Source organism: Ranitomeya variabilis, chromosome 2 (genome assembly GCF_051348905.1).
Source record: "Ranitomeya variabilis isolate aRanVar5 chromosome 2, aRanVar5.hap1, whole genome shotgun sequence".
NCBI classification, from domain to species: Eukaryota; Metazoa; Chordata; class Amphibia; order Anura; family Dendrobatidae; genus Ranitomeya; species Ranitomeya variabilis.
This window is the reverse complement of record NC_135233.1, coordinates 471284128-471307990: the sequence shown is the minus strand read 5'-3', so window position 1 is coordinate 471307990 and position 23863 is coordinate 471284128. Positions and strand designations below refer to the sequence as shown.

Genomic DNA, 23863 nt, shown 5'->3' with positions numbered 1-23863 from the left:
TCCACAGGGGTGTGAGCTGAACTCAGGTCCCGCTAACTACGATCATATCAGATGCCAGCAAGAGGGGCTGGGGAGCCAAGATAAACAATATCCCGTTCCAAGGACTCTGGGACCAGACAACGAGCAGGAAGTCGTCCAATTTCAATTAGTTAAAAACTGTAGAGGAAGCCCTACTGGCAGCAAGTCGCCAGATCACTGGACAACACATCCTACAACATGACTGCAGTTGCTCATATCAGACATCAAGGCAGTACAAGGTTCAACAACCTAAAAAGTATCTCCACTTGAATATTCTCCTGGGCGGAGAAACACCAACTGTCACTGACGGCAATCCATTTGAAAGGCTCTTCCAACACCCAGGCAGACTGAGTCACCAAGACATACAGCCGGGGGAATGGAGCTTGAACAGTCGGAACTTCAAAATACTGGTAGACGGGTGGGGTCCACCAAAAATCATTCTTTTTGCATCTCGCCAAAACAAGCAGGTCGAAGCCTTCTTCTCCCTAAACCCCAGGGTCAATTCCAGGGGAGTAGATGCTCTAGTCCAGAAGTGGGATTTTCACCTGGCCTATGCGTTCCCACAAATTCCGATCCTGGTGAAGGTTTTACGGAAAGTCCGAGAAGAACGAACCCCAACTATTCTGGTAGCCCCATTATGGCCAAAAAGAAGTTGGTTCAACCTGATTATCGATCTACAAGTAGACGGCCCAGTCCAGTTTCAAGCAGAAAATGACCTCCTCTTACAGGGGCCCACTCGCTACTTGGAGCCTCAGGAGTGGAACCTAGCAGCATGGTTACTGAGGCCCAGGTGTTGAGAGCCAAAGGATTATCGGAACCCAGTAATTACTACTCTACAAAGGTCCAAAAAGCCAGTAACCAACGCTATCTACAATAAGGTCTGGAAGAAGTTTTCGTCCTTCTGCCTCACTATTCTACCGGATCCCCTTAGCCCAAATATGTCACAAATCTTAGATTTTCTACAAAAGGGCTTAGAGAGAGGTCTCAGGCCTAGCACCCTAAATGTCCAGGTCTCCGCTCTCAGTTCTATTTTTGACCAGGATCTAGCAGGTCATCGTTGGATCAAAAGATTCATGACATCAGCCCTCAGAATGAACCCTAGAAGACAGTTAGTGGTTCCCTCATGGGATCTTAACTTGGTACTACAAGGGCTCACAGGTCCACCATTTGAGCCTTTGTCTTCTTGTTCTCCTCAAAATCTTGTTTTACAAAACTTTTTTTGGTAGCTATAACCACGGCAAGGAGAGGAGAACTACAAGCCCTATCAATGAGAGAGCCCTATTTGACAATTAGAGACGACTCCATAGTCCTTCGTCTTGACCCTTCTTTTCTTCCAAAGGTAGTCTCTGAATTTCACCGTTCCCAGGAAATCATCCTACTATGCTTTTGCCAAAAATCCAGCAAACTCGAAAGAAGAAAAATTCCATACTCTTGATGCCAGACGTATTGTTCTACAATACTTAGAGCAAACCAGCTCTTGCAGAATTGATCAGAATCTGTTTGTCCATCTCTCTCTGGTCATAATAAAGGGGAAAAGGTGGCAAAAAGCACCATCTCTAATTGGATTAAAACAGCTATAGCAGAAGCATATCTCGCTCAAAATAAATCACTCCCAGCACAGGTCAAGGCCCACTCAACCAGATCCATATCAGTCTCCTGGGCAGAAAGAGCAGGCGCATCCGCAGACCAAATCTGCAGGGCGGCGACATGGTCTTCACTACATACTTTCTCTAAGCATTATAGATTAGACGTATTGTCCAATAAAGATCTAGTCTTTGGCAGGGAAGTACTCCAGGCCGTTGTCCCACCCTAGCACCAAATCGGATGGTATTCCTCCATATGCTGTCGTGGAAGGTGACTAGAGAAAATAGAATTAGACTTACCTGTAACTCGGTTTCTAGGAACCTTCCACGATGGCGCTAATTCCCTACCTATATTCCTGGATAACAATCTGGGATTCAAAAGGTAAACCGGTGCTATGTTTTTCAGTTATAAGTCACTGACAAGTGGGAGGGCCTTTTAACCTCTGTTTCCTGTTCCCCATCAGGGCAAAGAGGCAACCTCCGTATGCCGTCGTGAAAGGTTCCTAGAAACCGAATTACCGGTAACTAAGTCTAATTCTATATTTTTTTTTTTTTCTCTATAGGCTTCTTCTGAAAAAAAACCCAAAAAGTTGCATTTTTAAGAACAGAATCAAAGCTTTTCTTTACTGTTAAAAAAGCGTTAAACTGCTTCATATCTGCCCCCAAATAGCAACAATTAAGGTGGAAAATGCATAAAAAAACACTTAGTAACCAGAGAATATTGTTATTGCATCGTGTGGTGCGGCCACCTGCAGAAAAACACAGCCTCAGCATTAATTTTTTTTACTTTTTTTTTTTTTTTTTTTGGTTTTAATAGAGAACAAAATATCAATCACACCATTTGGGAATGTACATTGGGATTGGGGACATGGCTCCGGGATGAGGACATTACTACAAAGATGGCGACATTGCTACAAGAAGAGAGACAGAATGGGGCATTAGGACAAGGGGACCAGGATGTGGACATTACAACAAGATGGGGGACCAGGATAGGGACATTACTACAAGATGATGACCAGGATGGGGACATTACTACAAGATGATGACCAGGATGGGGACACAACAAGGAGACAAGGCTGGAGATATTACACCAAAATGAGGCATTATTGCAAGATGGGGGACTACGATGTTTGCCACAATTATGGTGCTAATTGTAAGACAATTTTACTGGATATGGCCAATTGGGGGAAACAATTGTAAAAATGGAGAGAAAAATTCAAAACAAAGCATTAAAAACATTTTGTAACTATAAATGCTATTTAATATATAAACTAAACAAGTAAACTTAAAAAGTGCACGTTTGTTATCCCTATATGCATAACGACCCAAGCTATAAAACTACCATAACACATATAATGAATGCCATTTAAAAAACTAAAACACAGCAAAAAAAAAAAAAAAAAAAATCACTTTTGTTTTTCAGTATGTCTAAAAACACACTGGCATAATGTGACCAACATTGATCTCTGCCAGAACAGAATGGTCATAGACCGCTCTTGCTGGTGATTCAATGGCTTCTGCTGGCATCACGTTAACAGAGTAGGGTCTGGTCTTCCGATTTGCTTCGCTGCAGCGTAACTGCCGGCGTCACGCTTATTGACAGCCGGCTCCCCAACTGCTATCAATCAGCATGATTTCAGCAGTTATGCCCCATCGACAGAGCAACCCAGAATAGAAAACTGCTCTGTTGACACTGAGCAGCTGAATCGCCTTCAGGAGAGGTCAATGACTGATCTGTGCCAAAGCCGGGTAGAACAGTCAAGTAGTTAGCAATTAACTTCCTGTTAGTTTTTCGGCCTATAGTAAAAAAAAAATAAATAAAAAAAAAAAATTGTGTTTTTTTTTTTTTGTTAAGGGGGTCTGATATATAGACACAAGGTGAGGGTACTGCACTTAACCTTTTGCCCTGGGTGAAGTAAAACATAGCTACAGCTTTGCACAACTGGATTAAGATCTGGGAATTTAGAGTAAAGTCAACTCACTGAACTCTTTGTCATATTCCTCAAACCATTTTAGTGTTTTCACTCCAGTTTCGCCCAGCTCTCCCAAAATGGGCAGGGACACAATGCCACAACTCGTACCTGACGCCAGAAATTTTACTCCAGACTGGCTAGAATAAGATTTGTGGCAAGGTACATGGAGATGTGTAAGATGCTGGTGGAAAGGCAACCATGGCACCAAACATTTTCTTAGTTGAGATCAGGGAAATTGCAGGAAAGATAGGCACTGCTCATTTTCCCCTTCTCCCCAGCTAATTCTCCTCTTTTCCATTTAGATCTGAGATCATGTGATAGAAAACTAACTAGCTGAATCCTTCTAAACTCTATGTAGAAACAGGAGATCCATTTTCTCTGCATGAGTCATCACTGCAAAAATCCCTGGGAGAGGGAGAGAGAGCGGCTACGTAAGGCATTGAAGAGGGGAATGATAAATGCTAGGAAAAGAGACTTCCTGTTTCTATATAGAGCAGAAAGAGAATTATCTGGGTAGAAAGGCAAAATGAGCAATTGTGCTATATAATATGATTGAAATATGCTAAGAGGATAAAAATGTTGCTGGGAGGATGAGGAGGACTTCTTTAACTGTAAACTCTGTTCCACACTAATCTCTATTCTATGGAAGTAATTTTTTGGGCTCTTTTTATGCACCAAGGTTCCAATTTGGCTGTTACTGACAATAGGCACTTAGCGTAATTTATGCTCTCTTTTTTCAGTCCCCGGTGATATCCATTGTTGCTGTTTTAATATATTGTTTCTAGTATTATAAGCACACTTTTAGTATATTTCCATTTATTATACCTTTATACATGCTTCATTGGGTCCCTTGTATTTTGATTGTTTTTAATCACACTTTTCAATAATGTTCTATTAGACTATTAGGTTTGGTAATTTTTTTTTTTTTTTTTTTGAGTCTACGATACAGAAATATGCAAGATAACAACATATTATGTAAAACAGGAACACATGAGCCGCGTGAGACTTGGAAACAAAAAAGCACAGTAAAACCAAAAACACTCTGTTGCAAAAAAAATCACAGTGGACAGCAAGTGCTAGTAAAAAGATGGAAAAACAGGGTATATCCTCCATATAGTATAATACACTCCTCATAGTCCTCCATATAGTATTATACACTTCCCATAGTCCTCCATATAGTATAATACACTCCTCATAGTCCTCCATATATTAAAATATACTCCTCAGTCCTCCATATAGCATAATACACTCCTCACAGTGCTCCATATAGTATAATGCACCACCATAGTCATTCATGTAGTACAATTCACTTCCCATAGTATAATGTACCCCATAGTTCTTCATATAGTATAATGTATTCCCCATAGTCCTCGATACAGTATAATTCAGCCCACATATAGTATAATGCAGCCACCACCCCACAGAGTATAATGTAACCCCCCCAGAGTATAATGTAACCTCCCCATAGAATATAATGCAGCCCCCATATAGTATAATGTAGCCCCCTCATAGAGTATGATGCAATTACCCCTCATAGAATATAAATATAATACAGCCCCCCCATAGAATATAATGTAGCCCCAAACAGGATATAATACAGCCCACCTCCCCATAGAGTATAATATAGCCCCATCAAAGGGTATGATGCAATCATCCCTCATAAAATCTAATAAAGCCCCCCACAGAATAAAATGCAGCCCCCTCCATAGATTATAATGTATAATGTACCCCCCAAATATATAACACAGCCTCCCCCATAGAATATAATATACCCCCATAGTATATAGCACAGCCCACATAGCAGTATATAGCACAGCCCACATAGTAGTATATAGCACAGCCCACACAGTAGTATATAGCACAGCACACACAGTAGTATACAGCACATCTCACAGTAGTATGCAGCACAGCCCACAGTAGTATACAGCACTGCCCACAGTAGTATACAGCACTGCCCACAGTAGTATACAGCACTGCCCACAGTAGTATACAGCACAGCCCACAGTAGTATACAGCACAGCCCACAGTAGTATACAGCACAGCCCACAGTAGTATACAGCACTGCTGCCCACATCCTGCCGAGAATGGCCGCACAGTCCAGTAAAAAAATAAAAAAAAAATAAAACACAAGCTCTTCACCTCTCCCCGAGCCCGCGCTGCTCCCTGCTCCTGTGTCGGCGGCTGCCGCCGCACTGCCTGACACACACAGCGAGTGCGCGATGACGCGCACCCGCTGTGTCAGAGGCAGAGCGGAGAATGATGGGAGAGGGAGCGTCAGGTGACGCTCTCCTCCATCATTGCATTGAACTGTACCGGCAGACGCCGGTATAGTTCAATGCGGTGGGGGAGTCGGCGCTGGCGGCAGGCGGGCCCCCCTGCCTCACAGGGGCCCCATAGCGGCTGCGTGACTTGCCGCTAGCTGGGGGCCCCTGGGAGAGCGGAGGGCCCAGGCAGCTGCCTGGTCTGCCTGCCCCTGACGCCGGCCCTGGGTGGAGGCCTCCCCAGTCTTGTGGACACAAGAAAACCATTATTTAAAACAGGAACACATGAGCCGCGTGCACGGTGAACAAGCCTGTGGACATGTTTTTGGTTTTACTGTGCTTTTTTGTTTTCAAGATAACATATTAGTATAATAGAAAAAAATACACATTCAGTCATCTAAATCCGGGCTAAGTATTCTGAGTCCACTGGGTATTTTGCACAAGGTCTCCTGCTCCATAATCAATTAATCTCTCCATTTTCCACCCATGTCAGCATGTTCACAGACAGCTCGGAGGTGAGCCGCCTTACAAGAGCTGTCACACTGGACACAAATAGATAAACCTGCAAGAGCTGAATGTGACTGGAGAGAACAAAATTGGTTTGAAGATTTTTATTTTTTGTTTATAGCACACAACATATAATGGAAGAATCTAAAGATGGCCCGTTATCACTGACATTTCTATTTTCGTTAGTTAATACTTGTATCTCCTAAATAAAAACAAAAAATCCTATTTTATTTCTCTGAAGACTGGGCTCTATGGTGAAGATGATGATTTCAGATATTCCATTTTTATTTACATTTGACTTTTTGATTGCGTTTTATTCCACTTTTTGTTCGGCAGCATGACGGAAAAGCATTTTTTTTGCTTTTTTTTTATTACATTTTTCACGGTGTTCACTGAAGTGGTTAAAAAGTGTGACTGTTTTATAGGTCGGTTGTGTGGGTTTTTTTTTTTTTTACATATAGTATTTATTGGTACAATTTTTCAGATTTTCCTTTTATTTTTAATTTTATTTTTTTTACATAGTCGCTCTATGGGACTTTAACTTTTATTACTCTGATCACTGGTATGTATTGCAATGCATCAGTGCATCAGTGCATCAGTCACTGGCAGAACACCTTTTAGACCACACTCCTTGCTCCTCACTATGATGTGCCGGTTACTTTGGCTTGCAGGAACCCCTTCCCGATCATGACGTACAGTACAGTTACCTCAAATGTCTTGAAGGGGCTAACTAACGCTATGTATTCCAGGAAAACTTTTCACCTTCAGTGTATCATTCAAAAGTTTCTAGAACATTTTCCTAAGGGCAGAACTATTCAATGGCTTTTCTGAAAGTATCAACTGTTGTACAGTGGCCTAAGTCTTAGTGACCCTTAGTACTTACTCCTAATGTTGTTCGGTGCCACAGTTAAACGCCTTCACGACCAATGACGTATATTTACATCATCGGCTGTGTCCCTACCTTTGATGCTGGCTCACACGCTATGATAGGAGACTTGAAGCTGCGATCGTCTGATCACCTGTGGTACACAACTATGTATAGCAAAAATCACAATCTCCTAAGGGGACTATTAAATACAGTAATAAGTTTGTTGTTTTTTTTTGTTTTATTTTTAATATTCAATTCAAATCGCTCCCCTTTTTGCCCAATTTAAAAATAACACAACAAAAAGAAATGACTAGTGTTGAGCATTCCGATACCGCAAGTATCGGGTATCGGCCGATATTTGCGGTATCGGAATTCCGATACCGAGTTCCGATGTTTACCGCATATCGGATACCGGAATTGGAAGTTCCCAGAATTCAAACTGCACAAATTCAGCCAATGAGGAATGATTACAAGTGTGGGCACATCCTGTTCAGCATGGTGGGCATGAAACTACTGGCAAGGCTGTGATTGGCTGCTGAAATGATGTCATGATGCACTATAAAAACCGCTGCCGCCATTTCGGGCTCACTCTGCTGTGAATTCAGTTAGGCATAGGACGCTGTGTTCTGACTGAGGGCCAGTTGAGATAGCGATTAGCTTCATTGTGCTTTCCCCAGGCTAATTTAGCAACCGCTGCGTGAGAACCTTGCTTTTGCCTTGTAGCGCGGTTTTCACAGCTGTCTGCAAGGTCTCTGTGTGTGTGTGTGTGTGTGTGTGTGTGAGTGCAGCTCACTCTGTAGTCTGTGTGCAGCCATAGCCGGTTGTACTCAGCTCAGGGTGGTTCACTGCCTCATACTGTTCTATCCATTGTCCTTTTTTGCTAATAGTGCAGCCTGCTGCACATTTTTTCAAATATTTCCTATTAGTGGCTTTCCACCCGTATCCAGCTAAATTGTGGAAAAACACTACATAGGATAACATAGAGGAGTTTTTTTGGGGCCTTGCAGCGCCGTTTACGGCTGTCTGCACGGTCTCCGTGTGAGTGCAGCTCGCCCTGTAGTCTGTGTGCAGCCACAGCCGGTTGTATCCAGCTCAGGGTGCGTTACTGCCTCATACCGTAAAATACATTGTCCTTTTTTGCCAATAGTGCAGCCTGCTGCACATTTTTTCAAATATTTCCTATTAGTGGCTTTCCACCCGTATCCAGCTAAATTGTGGAAAAACACTACATAGGATAACATAGAGGAGGTTTTTTGGGCCTTGCAGCGCCGTTTATGGCTGTCTTGAGTGCAGCTCGCCCTGTAGTCAGTTCTGCCAAAAAATAAATAAAATAAATAATAAAGTTCACCAAACACACCATTTTACAGTTGTGTAGGCCACATTAGCTCATATTAAAGTCTAGTCCACACTTTAGAAAATGAGTGTTTCTTATACCTGTTAGGAGCTGTTCAGGAATAAGCACACTAAGCCCTTAGTACTTTTCTGCTTATCTTTATCAGTCAACCAAGATGAAGAGGGCAGGGAGTAAGGCACGTGGGCGTGGAGCAGGGAGAGGACGTGGGGATTCTGTGCCTGCTGCGGGCACCGGTGACTCATCACCCAGTTTCAGCAGGGAACAGTCCTTCATGCGCAGCTTTGTCGGAGAGCGCCGTACACCGTTGCTGCGTGAAGACCAAATTGAAGCCGTTGTCAGATGGATGGCAGCTAACGCATCGACTTCAATTAGTGCCACATCCTCTCAGGCACAGAGCACTGGAGAGCACCCATCTGTCTCTTCAACACCTGCCAAATTGCCCAGGCAGTCAGAGAGCCCAGGACAGGAGCCGTCTCTACTTCTGTTCTCTGAATCTCTTGGCTTGGAAACAGGGGGCCAGCCAAGCAGCATTGGAGAAATGGAAGAAGAGGCAGTGTGCAGTGATGCGCAACAGCTTTGTCTCTCTGACTCTGAAGAGGCGGGTGGGCCAGTGCCTCCAGTCACCACACCGCAGTACGCATCTGATGACTCAGGTGCCACTTTCTGGTGCGTGCTGTGCTGCTGAGACTACCCAGGAGGAGCAGTTGGTGGCAGAGGGTAGTGTAGATGATGAGGTCCTTGACCCATCATGGCGTGAGGTACAGGAAGGTGCTGGGAGCAGCTCTGAGGAAGAGATTCCCCGAACGGGCCAAAGAGGGAAAGGGAGGGGGAAGACTGCGGAGCAGGGATTGCAGGAATCCAGTCTGTAGTACGCATTGACTCCTCCTCATACACAAGTTCCTCAGAATCATCGCTGCAGGAGCCGTCACAGTCCACCTCCACATGGACCCGTGAACGTTTACCTGTTACGACCAACATGAGCACAGAAGTGGCCAAACGTCAACAGGCCGTCTTGAAATTCATTTCTTTGGGGAATCGAAACCACACAGCGCAGGAGCTCTGGAATGCCATCAAGCAGGAGAGCGATGTGTGGTTTGTGCCAGCGAACCTCCAGCCAGGCATGGTAGTGTGTGACAATGGCCAAAATCTGGTGGCAGCTCTGGGCCTCGGCAACCTCACTCACATCCCATGTCTGGCACATGTGCTCAACTTGGTCGTGCAGAGGTTTTTGAGGGACTATCCGGATCTTGATGCACTGCTGCACAAGGTTCCAGCATGGCAAGATCGCGCATTGCAGCTCTGCAGCGCCGATTCCGCCTTCCGGAACATCGCATCATATGTGACCTACCTACCAGGTGGAATTCCACGTTACATATGTTGGAGCGGTTGTGTGAGCAGCAGCAAGCAGTAATGGAGTACCAGCTGCATCAGGCGCAAAGAAGTCGCACTCCGCGCCGTTCAGACTTCACAACCACAGAGTGGGCCACTATGAAGGACGTCTGCCAGGTTTTGCGTCCCTTCGATTATTCCACGCGGATGGCGAGTGCAGATGATGCACTAGTCAGCATGACTGTCCCCCTTATCTGCCTGCTTCAACAAACACTGCAAGCGCTAAGGGATGATGTTGTGGAGGATCAGCTTCTGGACAGTCAGCGCCACGTGGTTCCTCACAAAGGCGTAGGCAGGGGACACTTTGTGAGGAGGATGAGGAGGAGTCAATGGAGGAGGAAGACATCCGTCCAGAGGAGGGAGTTACGCAATTGTCCAGTAGTCAATGTGTACAGCGAGGGTGGGGTGATGAAGAGCGGGCAGAGATCACGCCTCAAGCAGGGGACGGCTCAAGCAACTTTTCCTTTTGCATCCTTAGTGCTGCACAAGATGGCTCTTTCAGCTACAAACGCCTTGGGGGGGGGGGGGGTTAAAGGTTCCCTTTCGACTTGCTCCAATCAGGCTTCGTCCTACACTGTGTTCCTCTGCTCCTCCTGCTGTCCCTGGGCTCCAACACCGCCAGTTGGTGCCTGGAAGTGCTGTCCGCACAGTCAACAGTCGCTCCTCTGTTATTGGGGTTCAGCAACGTCAGCTGTTCCCCAGCTGTGTGTGCGGCAATACCTCCAATCTGCTCCTCCTGCTGTCCCTGGGCTCTAACACAGCCAGTTGGTGCCTGGAAGTTCTGGCTGCACAGTTAACACTTGCTGCCGTGTTATTAGGGTTCAGTAACGTCAGCTGATTCCCAGCTGTGTATCTGGCAAAACAAATCTGCTCCTCCTGCTGTCCCTGGGCTCTAACACCACCAGTTGGTGCCTGGAAGTGCTGGCTGCACAGTTAACACTTGCTGCCGTGTTATTGGGGTTCAGTAACGTCAGCTGCTCCCCTGCTGTGTATCCAGCAACGTGTCATGCAACCGCCACGCTGGCACAACTACCTAAATTTAAGGGAACCTGTCCCCCCCCCCCCCCCAGGCGTTTGTTACTGAAAGAGCCACCTTGTGCAGCAGTAATGCTGCACAAGGAAAGGGTGCCTCTTTTCGTTGTGCTCCTTGCACACGCTGAACCTAACACTTATGAAATGTGTCTCCTCACACCGTTAAACCGTCCCGGAGGTGGGACTTTCCTTTGTAATGTGACGCAGCACAGCCGTCATTCCTACCCCCTTGGCGCCGTGCGCCGCCTCCTCAGCGTTGTTTGATTCTGTCCCGGAGCCTGCGCTGTTATGTTATCCCTTGGCCAGGCACACTTAGCGCTGCCCGTCTTCTGACATCATTTGGTGTCAGGCTGGCTGCGCCTGTGCGGCCGCGCTGCCCGAGATCCAGCCTCACAGTGTCTTCTGATTTAATCACACTGCGGGCCTGGGATCCATGGGCATGCGCAGTGCATATCTTCACCTCAGGCTCTCAATCATCTCCCTCTGCCTCCTTCAGACTGTGCGCCATCACCTGATCAGTGACCTGACTAATAGCATGCCACGGCCGTGACGCTGCACAGTCTGAAGAAGCCGGAGGGAGGGGAGTGAGAGGCGAGGATATGCACTGCGCACGCCCATGGATCCCAGGCCCGCAGCGGGATTACATTAGACGACACTGCGAGGCGGGATCTCGGGCAGCGCGGCCGCACAGGCGCAGCCAGCCTGACACCAAATGATGTCAGAAGATGGGCAGCGCTAAGTGTGCCTGGCCAAGGGATAACATAACAGCGCAGGCTCCGGGACAGAATCAAACAACGCTGAGCAGGCGACGCATGACACCAAGGGGGTAGGAATGACGGCTCTGCTGCGTCACATTACAAAGGAAAGTCCCACCTCCGGGACGGTTTTACGGTGTGAGGGGACACATTTCATAAGTGTCTAGTTCAGCGTTTGAAGGAGCATAATTAAAAGAGCCAACTTTTCCTTTTGCAGCATTAGTGCTGTACAAGATGGCTCTTTCAGCAACAAATGCCTGGGGGGGGGGGTTAAAGGTTCTCTTTCAACTTGCTCCAGTGCAGGCTTCGGCCTACACTCTGCTCCTCCTGCTGTCCCTGGGCTCTAACACCGCCAACTGGTGCCCGGAAGTGCTAGCTGCACAGAGAAAAACACCCGCCAATGTGTCAGTGGGGTTCAGCAACGCCAGCTGTTCCCCTGCTGTGTAGCCGGCATCGTGTCCTGCAAATGCCACGCAGACACAACAGACCTAAAACTGCCTCCAGTGCAGGCTTCGGCCTACACTCTGCTCCCTCTGCTCCTCCTGCTGTCCCTGGGCTCTAACACCGCCAGTTGGTGCCCGGAAGTGCTGGCTGCACAGAGAAAAACACCAGCCAATGTGTCAGTGGGGTTCAGTAACGCCAGCTGTTCCCCTGCTGTGTAGCCGGCATCATGTCCTGCAAACACCACGCAGACCCAACAACTGAAATTGAAGGGAACCTGTGTCCCCCCCCCCCCCCAGGCGTTTGTATGCATAACGGCCACCTTGTACAGCAGTAATGCTGCATTTGTACAAGGTGGCTCATTAAGATATTCTCCTTGCACACGTCGAACTCAACATGTATAAAATGTGTCCCCTGATACCATTAAACCGTCCCTGAGGTGTGACTTTCCTTTGTAATGACACGCAGCAACCCCCTTGGTAGCGCTGCCTGTCTTCTGACATCATTGGTTGGCAGGCTGGCTGCGCCTGTGCGGCCGCCCTGCCTGACACAACGCCCCTCGGTGTCTGATTTATTTTGACTGCAAGGGTGTGATTGATGGGCATGAGCAGAGCATATCTTCGCCTGTCACTCATCTCCTTCCGCCTTCTTCAGACTGTGCGGCTTCATGGCCGTGGCATGCGATAAGGGATCAGCTGGTGCCGCACAGTCTGAAGCAGGTGTAAGGACATGAGTGAGAGGCGAACATATCTACTGCGCAAGGCCATGAATCCCAGCCCCGCAGTGTGAATAAATGAAAAGACACTGCGGGCTGGGATTCATGGGCATCGCGAACTGCACCGGCCGACATCAAATGATGTCAGAAGACGGACAGCTCTAACAGCGCATGGCCAAGGGATAACACAACAGCGCAGACTCCTGTACGGCAAAAAACGACGCTCAGGAGGCTGTGCCCAGCACCAAGGTGGTATTTTTGACAGCTGTGCTGCGTCTCATTAAGAAGGAGAGTCCCGCCTCCAAGACAGTTTGACTGTATAAGGGGCTAAATTTTATACGTGTTTCATTCAGCGTGTGCAAGGAGCAAAATTAAAAGAGCAACCTTTTATTTGTGCAGCATTACTGCTGCACAAGGTGGCTCTTCTAGTTTGTAACACCTGAGGGGGGGTTAAAGGTTACCTTTAAAATTTAGTTCAATTAGGCTTCGGCCTACACTAGGCTCCTCCTGCTGTCCCTGGGCTCTAACACCGCCAGTTGGTGCCCGGAAGTGCTGGCTGCACAGAGAAAACACTCGCCACTGTGTCAGTGGGGTTCAGCAACGCCAGCTGTTCCCCTGCTGTGTAGCCGGCATCGTGTCCTGCAAACGCCACACAGTCACAACAGACCTCCAAATGCCTCCAGTGCAGGCTTCGGCCTACACTCTGCTCCCCCTGCTGACCCTTTGCTCCAACACCGCTAGTTGGGGCTCTAGGAAGACAAGCTTAAATAGGTCCCCATCCTGGTTCCAGTACCGTCAGCTGGTTCTGGGTGAAGCCTTTGGCTTAGGTGCCTCCTTCTGGGTATCCGAGTTCCACCAACGTCAGGTGGTCCTTGGTAGTGCTTTCAGGCACGGGTACCTCCTGCTTAGTAACCGGGTTCCAGTAACGTCAGCTGGTCCTCGGTAGTTCCATTGGCTCTTGGACCTTCGGCTACCCATCCGGGTTCCAGTACCATCAGCTGGTTCTCGGCAGTGTCTTTTGCTCTTGTACCTTCTGCTCCCCATCCTGGTTCCAGTACCGTCAGCTGGTTCCGGGCAGAGCCTTTGGCTTAGGTGCCTCCTTCTGGGTATCCGAGTTCCACCAACGTCAGGTGGTCCTTGGTAGTGCTTTCTGGCACGGGTACCTCCTGCTTAGTAACCGAGTTCCAGTTCCATCAGCTGGTTCTCGGCATTTTCTCAGCCTTCTTGTACCTTCTGCTACATTTCCAAGTTCAAGACCCTAAGATGACGACGACACCTGAGACGACAACCACTGAGATGATGACGACCCTGGAGACGATGACCCTGAAGACCACCCCGATGATGGCGACGACCCCGGAGACGACGACCCTGGAGACGACGACATGGAAGACCGAGAAGCAGAAGAACAAGAGGCTGCAGAACAAAGAGCAGAAGAACATTAAGCATAAGACTAAATATCAGAGCAAAAGATATTATTTAAATTATAAGCAGAAGAAGACTAAGCAGTGTATGGGGGTGAGTCCGTTCCTCCTCGTGGTGCCCCTGGATAAAGCCTGCTGCTACAGGCCAAACTGAACACGGACAAATCCTGTTGTAACTCTTTTGTGACAGGCAGAACGGAAGGTGTAATCTTCAAACTTTCATAGATAACAACTACAGGAATGCCTGTCACAAATAAAAATATGATGAAGAAGTAGAATATGAAGAAGAATAATAGTTGAAAAAAAAGAATATGAGGAATGTAACAAAAAAAAAAAAATTAGGTAGAAGATGAAGAAGATGAATAAGGTGAAGAAGAACTTGATGTCAAAGATGCTGCTGCTGAGGATGATGAAGAAGAAAGTGTGGGAGAAGTAAAAAAAAAAAAAAAAAAAGGTGAAGGGCGTGGAAATAGTGAAACATCAATATCTGACAAAATAAAAAAAAAATCTTAACATAGTCAATATCTTTGTAACTCCGAACGTATTTAAAAAAAATTTAAATTCATGCTATTCTATTTGATTGGGCTAAACCTCTATGCCTTTAATGTCTCCGCCACCTCCCCCAATACATCCTACATTATTCTTAGTAGTTTTCCTTCATGTAGAATGAACCTACAAGGAAAGAAAGGGTTTATTTTAATTCCGATATTTTCGTCCCATTGACTTGCATTGGTATCGGGTATCGGCGAGATCCGATATCGGACGATCCAATCCGATACTTTCCGATATCGGAAGGTATCGCTCAACACTAGAAATGACACATTTGGTATCGCTTAGTTCAGAAATGTGCGATCTATCAAAATATAAAATAATTTAATCCAATCGGTAAACTATTTAACGAGAACAAAATTAGAACGCCAGCATTATTTTTTGGTTGCCGCAATAAAAGGTGATTAGTGATGAGCGAGTGTACTCGTTGCTCGGGTTTTCTCGAGCACACTCGGGTGACCTCCGAGTATTTGTTAGTGCTTGGAGATTTAGTTTTCATCGCTGCAGCTGAATGATTTACAGCTTGATTACGTGTGGGGATTCCCTAGCAACCAGGCAACCCCCCACATGTAATCAGCCTGGCTAATAGCTGTAAATCATTCAGCTGCCGGAATGAAAACGAAATCTCCGAGCACTAACAAATACTCGGAGGTCACCCGAGCGTGCTCAGGAACACCTGAGCAACGAGTACACTCGCTCATCACTAAAGGTGATCAAAACATTGTTTCTCCCCCAAAACGGATTTGTAAAAAGTGTCAGCTCAGTGCACAAAATATAAGCCCTTACTCAGCCCCCGATCCTGAAAAATTAAAACGTTATGGATCCCGGAAAATGGCGACGAAAGCAAAATATTTTTGGGACAAATTTCTGAATTGTTTTTCACCACTTAAATAAAAAATAAGCCATACATGTTTGGTATCTGCTTACTCATTCTACTGGGGCAGAATGAATGGTGTCGTTTAAAAGTACAGCTCGACCCTCAAAACACAAGCCATCATACGGCCATATGGCTGGAAAAATAAAGTTATGGCTCTTGGGGGGGGGGGGGGGGGGAAGGGGAAAGGGTGGAAAAAACAAGTGGAATATCACCTGGATGTGAAAGGGTTAAAAAAAAATCTGCTACTGTGCTTCGCAATAGTTAACTATATAGTTACATAGGTTGACAAAAGACCCAGGTCCGTCAAGTTCAACCTTTTCAATCAATTGCACATTATATTTCGCTAGATTATTTATAACCCACAATACCATTCATTATGAGAAAACCATCCACTTCTTTATTAAATGGATTCAATTAAATAGTGTCGGCCATTACTATCTCTTGTGGTCGGCATTCCACAGTCTGACTGCTCTAACTGTAAAGAACCCTTTCGCACTGCGATACCAGTCAGTCACCTTTTCTCCACATGTAGTGAATGTCCTGTTATTCTTTGTAATGTTTTCCGATGGAATAGATCATGTGTCAGTCCTTTATATCGGCCATACATGTATTTTTCATATAAATGAGGTTGCCTGTGAGGTGGCTTTTTTGTTGTTGTTGTTGTTGTTTCTTACTGAAACAAGCCCAACTTTTCCAACCTTCCATCTCATCTAATAATCTATTTGCCGCCTTTGAACTGACTTTAGTTTTCCAATATTCCTTTAAAAATATACGTGTATATATAATCTATATCATGTCCAAAATTGTTGGTACCCTTAAAATTGTTCCAGATAATGAAGCATTTCTCCCAGAAAACGATTACCATTATGCATTGTAGCGTTTCACCCGCTATGGGTCTTGGGGATACTCACTTGGCAGCAGGATAAACACTTTAGGCACGACATCTCACACATATCAGTCCATATGGTTTATTCAAACTCATAAACCAGACAGGGTACAGTCCATTTCATTACAGCCATGAAACATTAGACAGTTCACGTAGCAGATAGGCTTCTCTGCTGTATATTATAATCCCGTTGTCCGGGGTTACCTCTCAGTTTCCACTCCTCACACTGACTTCAGGTCAGTCCCAGGTCCTCAATACAGACCGTCCAGGTCTACGGTCTCCAGGTGCTTTCCAGGACGACTCCACTCCCAGGAGTCTCCAACACCAACCGTCCGTGCTATGTCCAGCACGCAGGCTCTCCAGCCTGGAATGGTCTCTGTGTGCTTCTAGGACGTCCCCACTTGGAACCGTCCAACACACAGGCCATTCTGCAGTGTCCTGCCAGGACACTCGGAAGTGTGTCCACCCTGACAGACACTCACACACTCACTCAATCTCTCTTACCATGTGCTACACACACCTCCTTTACATAGGTGTAACCACACCCAGGTACTTGTCACATGGCCAGTCAGGTGAGCGTGACATCACCACAGGTCCTTACACACAAAACCATCTTACGTGTTCAGACATGCCTCTTTGGCTGGGTTTGTAGGTGACTGAACCCACCCATCTCTCCAATCACCTGGAAGCCTTCCCAATGTAAACAAACCCCTTAGCAGTAGATCTGCTTGAGCAAAACATACCCAGGCTTCCATCACAGGACCACCCTCCTCTGCGATACATACCATCCATCATTCACATGACCAGTCGCTATGCTACAGCATGTTTTGTTATACACGTGTTTATTTCCTTTGTGTGTATTAAAACAACACCAAAAACAGATGGAAAAAAGTCAAATTGGACATGATTTCACCCAAAACCCCAAAAATGGGCCTGACAAAAGTGTTGGCGCCCTCAACTTAATATCAATACCCAGCTTTCTGACACTTCCCACTACATTGTGACCCAAAATCCTGTGGTTAATCTTAAGATTTCAAGATTCCTTGCACACAGAGGCCGCAAAGCAACCCTAAAATATCTTTGAACCTCCATCATAGTTGACTGTAGGTACTGTTCTATTCTTTATAGGTCTCATTCCGTTTTCGGAAACAGTGGAATTATGTGCCTTACCAAAAAGCTCTATATTGGTTTCATCTGTCCACAAGACACTTTCCAGAATGATTTTGGCTTACTCATACACATTTTGGCAAACCACATTCTAGCTTTTTGTCTCCGTGTCAGCAGTGGGGTCCTCCAGTGTCTTCTGCCATTGCATTTCATTCCAATATCAATGCATAGTTTGCGCTGACAGCGATGCACCCTGAGCCTGCAGGACAGCTTAAATTTCTTTGGAACTTGATTGCGCTGCTTATCCTCCATCCAGACTATCTTGCTTTGCAACATTCCATCAGATTTTCTCCACCATCATTGTCCTGGGAGAGTAGCTACAGTGGCATGGGTTGTAAACTTCTTGATTATGTTGCACACCGTGGACAAAAGAACATCAAGATCTCTGGAGATGGACTGGTAACCTTCAGAACCAAAAATGTTGAAAAATATCAACAATCTGAAGTCCTCAGACAGTTCTCATCTCCTTTCTGTTCTGCACGCTTAGTGTGGCACACTCACACAATGCAAAGATTGAGTTAATTTTCTCCCCATTTAATCTGGTTTCAGGTGTGATTTTCATATTGCCCACACCAGTTACTTGCCACAGGTGACTTTGAACAAGTATCGCATGCTTGAAACAATTTTGGAAAGTTGTCAACTATTTTGTCCAGCCCGTTTTTGGGATTGTGTGTGAAATTTTGTCCAATTTGCCTACTTTTTGTGTTCCCATATATACGAAGGAGCTAAACATGTGTTTAACAAAACAGGTGTAATTGCAATAATTTTCTGGGAGAATTACTACATTTCCTGGAACAATTTTATATACAACTCTGGCAAAAATTAACAGACCACCACATCAAAACCCTGTCATGGGCAGCCCAATCTCCAGACCTGAACCTCATTGAAAACCTCTGGAATGTAATCAAGAGGATGATGGATAGTCACAAGCCAACAAAGAACTGCTTACATTTTTGCGCCAGAAGCAGTGTGAAAGACTGGTGGAAAACATGCCAAGACGCATGAAAGCTGCGATTAAAAATCATTCACACTGAAGGCATCAAAACTATGAATTAACACATGTGGAATTATATACTTAACAAAAAAGTGTGAAACAACTGAAATTATGTCTTATATTCTAGGTTCTTCAAAGTAGCCACCTTTTGCTTTGATGAGTGCTTTGCACACTCTTGGCATTCTCTTGATGAGCTTCAAGAGGTAGTCACCGGGAATGGTTTTCAATTCACAAATGTGCCCTGTCAGGTTTAATAAGTGGGATTTCTTGCCTTATAAATAGGGTTGGGACCATCAGTTGTGTTGTGCAGAAGTCAGGTTGATACACAGCTGATAGTCCTACTGAATAGACTGTTAGCTGTTTTTTTCTTGCCATAATACAAATTCTAAGTAAATAAAAATGAGTGGCCATCATTACTTTAAGAAATGAAGGTCAGTCAGAAAAATTGGGCAAACTTTGAAAGTGTCCCCAAGTGCAGTGGCAAAAACCATCAAGCACTACAAAGAAACTGGCTCACATGAGGACCGCCCCAGGACAGGAAGACCAAGAGTCACCTCTGCTTCTGAGGATAAGTTTATCCGAGTCACCAGCCTCAGAAATCGCAGGTTAACAGCAGCTCAGATTAGAGACCAGGTCAATGCCACACAGAGTTCTAGCAGCAGACACATCTCTACAACAACTGTTAAGAGGAGACTTTGTGCAGCAGGCCTTCATGGTAAAATAGCTGCTAGGAAGCCACTGCTAAGGACAGGCAACAAGCAGAGGAGACTTGTTTGGGCTAAAGAACACAAGGAATGGACATTGGACCAGTGGAAATCTGTGCTTTGTTCTGATGAGTCCAAATTTGAGATCTTTGGTTCCAACCACCGTGTCTTTGTGCGACGCAGAAAAGGTGAACGGATGAACTCTACATGCCTGGTTCCCACCGTGAAGCATGGAGGAGGAGGTGTGATGGTGTGGGGGTGCTTTTCTGGTGACATTGTTGGGGATTTATTCAAAATTGAAGGCATACTGAACCAGCGTGGCTACCGCAGCGGCATGCTATTCCATCCGGTTTGAGTTTAGTTGGACCATTTATTTTTCAACAGGATAATGACCCCAAACACAACTCTAGGCTGTATAAGGGCTATTTGACCAAGAAGGAGAGTGATGGGGTGCTACGCCAGATGACCTGGCCTCCAGTCACCAGACCTGAACACAATCGAGATGGTTTGGGGTGAGCTGGACCGCAGAGTGAAGGCAAAAGGGCCAACAAGTGCTAAGCATCTCTGGGAACTCCTTCAAGATTGTTGGAAGACCATTCCCGGTGACTACCTCTTGAAGCTAATCAAGAGAATGCCAAGAGTGTGCAAAGCAGTCATCAAAGCAAAAGGTGGCTACTTTGAATAACCTAGAATATAAGACACAATTTCAGTTGTTTCACACTTTTTTGTTAAGTATATAATTCCACATGTGTTAATTCATAGTTTTGATGCCTTTAGTGTGAATGTACAATTTTCATAGTCATGAAAATACAGAAAAATCTTTAAATGAGAAGGTGTGTCCAAACTTTTGGTCTGTACTGTATATTACACAAATTCACATTCTAAAATACAATAAAAATATTTTTTCTTCTCATACACTGCAGGTTTGGACGTCGGACGGTGGTCCTGTGTTGTCTTTTGAAGATAGCATCTATGGGAACAGGTGCAGCGTTCTCACCTAATTTTGCTGCCTTTTGTGTCTTTCGCTTCATGACTGGCATGGGGATTTGTGGCCTCGTCATTAATGACCTCAGTCTAAGTGAGTTGTTATTCACTTGTGTTGTGCAATTTCTCAAAATCTGATAAATTTTAAAATTAGACGGGCTTAAAACTGTATTCCAAGTATCAAGTATTCCCTTATTTTTCTTCACATTTCACTATCTTAAAATCTTTGTGATTTTTTTTTTTTTTTTAAGGAGAGCTACACTTATGATGTTATATTAACAATTAGGGTATATGAATGCCATAGAAGGTGTTGTATGGATCTATTTGCAGTATATTAATTTCTATGTTAAAAATACTCTTGCACAGGGCTGCACTTTGGAATATGCGGATACCATACGTTCCAATGGTCATGGCTCCTTGAACTTCCGCACTTCTTCTCCAACATAGTGCTTTTGGTAGGCACTGAGTATTGGAGGATTATTTGAAAAATGTCGTCTTTGGAGAGAAACATAAAAATGGATAATATCTTTACTTTCACAATATTTTTTGATTTTTGTGTGTATATAACAACAAATATCAAGAGCGAAATATGACAATAAAATAAACAAATCAAACAAACTAAACAATTGCTAGCACAGATCCGCACATGGTAATATGCTACATATACAAAGGAGATATTACAATGGTTGATCCTACTGTAGAGTCGATCCTACTGTAATCTTCCTTATTGTCCCAGGAGACAGAGCAGCAATCAGTTGGCAGTGGGTGCAATATCAGAGTGGTCCCTTTATGAACCTATAGTGCCCTGAAAACAGTCAGGTTGTAAAAAATCTATTTTCTAAATTCTATTTCATATAATGATAGATTAAAAGAAGGAAATCTGCTCCTAGCCACATAATTAAGGCTTATATTTCAGATAGTATATCACTCCAAACAAGTCCTATGAAAATCACTTTAGTTTTCTTGATATTTGTGATTGTCTCTGAGCTAGTGAGTGGAAACTAGCTAGTATGATGTCCTTCATACACAGACGTGAAGGATTCCTGCTGTCCTTTCTGTGTGTAGCACTTGTTCCAAAGAACATTACCCACTTACAAACACACAGTATATCCTTGCTTGTACCAATTCAATTATGTATACACTACAGAAAATGTACAACACTTATTCAAAGGGAACTATAGAAATATACATTTTATTAGATTACTTGTATGGCATTGATTAAAAAGAAAAAAAAATAATACAAAATTGATATAAGGAAATCAATACAGAGGTATAACTGCATGAAGCATATACAATAGTTTCTGGCCTGCTTTTAATACAATATATGCTGAAAATGCTCAAACGTGATATTCTGGCTCAAACAGTTAGAGAATACTAATATAGTGAGTAATAACAGCACTATAATACCAATATAATATCCAAATACCTTGTAAGTAACAATCGCGTATGTACAATAATAACCCATGCTTTAGATTGATTACAGCACTTAGGCACATGTTTCGCCTCCTACTTTGTCAAGGGGAACACATAAGAACAATAGTTACCCACCCTCTAGATTGATGAAATAATGAGTAAATGTGCATGGCCCTTAAAGGGAACCTCTACTTTGTTAAAAAGGCAAAATGTCCAAGGGGAAATGCCATCAAAGTAGGACGCAAAACGTGTGTTGGGGTACAATCCTCAATCTAGACGAGTGGGTAATTATTGTTCCTACGTGATTTTCACTTGTTATCGATTTACATATTAGTATTATCACCACTATACTAGTAGCCTCTGTTTGAGCAGAGTTAACTTTTGAGCATTTTCAGCATACATGGTGCTAACAGTTCTGAAACTATATACCGTACTTCCTTTGATTACACCTTTACACTGATGTCACTAAGTCACTGTTTTTTATTTGGTCTTTCTTTTTAAATTGATTTTATGCATGACCTTTCCTATCAAATTTAGATTTTACTTTGAATTAGTTTTGCATATTTTCTGTAGGCAGTCACATCATAAATAATGTTATACTGAGCACTGAGCAGTGTAGTGATGAATCCAGCTCTGGGGTGAAATAAGACACTTATTAAAATTCAGTAGCATGGTCTGTTTGTCTCCCTGCTTCTGTTTTTGTCTGCTCCTCCTTCCTTTTTGCCTTACCAAGGTATTCAACAGGCAGCTGTAACTTAATCCCTCACTGAGCTAGCAAATGTCTTGATCAACATAAATTGTTGTGTTTTGTTTTTTTGTTTTTTTAGCACAAATGATCAGTTTAAGAGGCATGTGGAGGGGGGGAGACGTGGAGAAAGTCATGCTGGTAGAAATAGTTGAAGTAATATAGACATACAGTGGGTACGGAAAGTATTCAGATCCTTCTAAATTATTCACTCTTTGTTTAATTGCAGCCATATGGTAAAATAAAAAAAAGTTCATTTTAATGAACACTCTGCACCCCACCTTGACTAAAAAAAACCCAGAAATGTAGTAATTTTTGCAAATTTAATAAAGAAAAACTGAAATATCACATGGTCGTAAGTATTCAGACCCTTTGCTCAGACACTCATATTTAATGCTCTCCATTTCCTTGTGATCCTCCTCGTGATGGTTCTACTCCTTCATTGGAGTCCAGCTGTGTTTAATTAAACTGATAGGACTTGATTTGGAAAGGCGCACAGCTGTCTATATAAGACCTCACAGCTCACAGTGCATGTCAGACAAAATGGGAATCATGAGGTCAAAGGAACTGGCCAAGGAGCTCAGAAACAGAATTATGGCAAGGCACAGATCTGGCCAAGGTTACAACAGAATTTCTGCAGTACTCAGGGTCCTAAGGGCACAGTGGCCTCCATAATCCTTAAGTGGAAGAAGTTCGGGACCACCAGAAGTCTTCCTAGACCTGGCTGTCCAGCCAAACTGAGCAGTCATGAGAGAAGAGCCTTGGTGGGAGAGGTAAAGAAGAACCCCAAGATCACTGTGGCTGAGCTCCAGAGATGCAGTAGGGAGATAGGAGAACGTTCCACAAAGTCAACTACCACTGCAGCCCTCCACCAGTCGGGCCTTTACGGCAGAGTGGCCCGACGGAAGCCTCTCCTCAGTGCAAGACATATGAAAGCCCGCATAGTTTGCTAAAAAACACATGAAGGACTCCCAGACTATGAGAAATAAGATTCTCTGGTCTGATGAGACGAAGATGGACCATTTTGGTGATAATTCTAAGCGGTATGTGTGGAGAAAACCAGGCACTGCTCATCACCTGCCCAATACAATCCCAACAGTGAAACATGGTGGCAGCATCATGCTATTGGGGGTGTTTTTCAGCTGCAGGGTCAGGATGACTGGTTGTCATTGAAGGAAACATGAATGTGGCCAAGTACAGAGATATCCTGGATGAAAACCTCTTCCA

General features: G+C 44.5%; 1 protein-coding gene across 2 annotated transcripts in view; it reads left to right on the top strand.

The window, feature by feature from the left end:
• The window catches only part of LOC143806804 (organic anion transporter 3-like), a 98080-nt gene that overhangs the window by 21306 nt on the left and 52911 nt on the right, over positions 1-23863 (top strand). For both annotated transcript variants that reach the window (XM_077287732.1, XM_077287730.1), the window contains one exon: positions 20418-20572. In XM_077287732.1, the coding sequence (XP_077143847.1) occupies positions 20418-20572 (155 nt within the window). The remainder of the gene's footprint in view (positions 1-20417; positions 20573-23863) is intronic.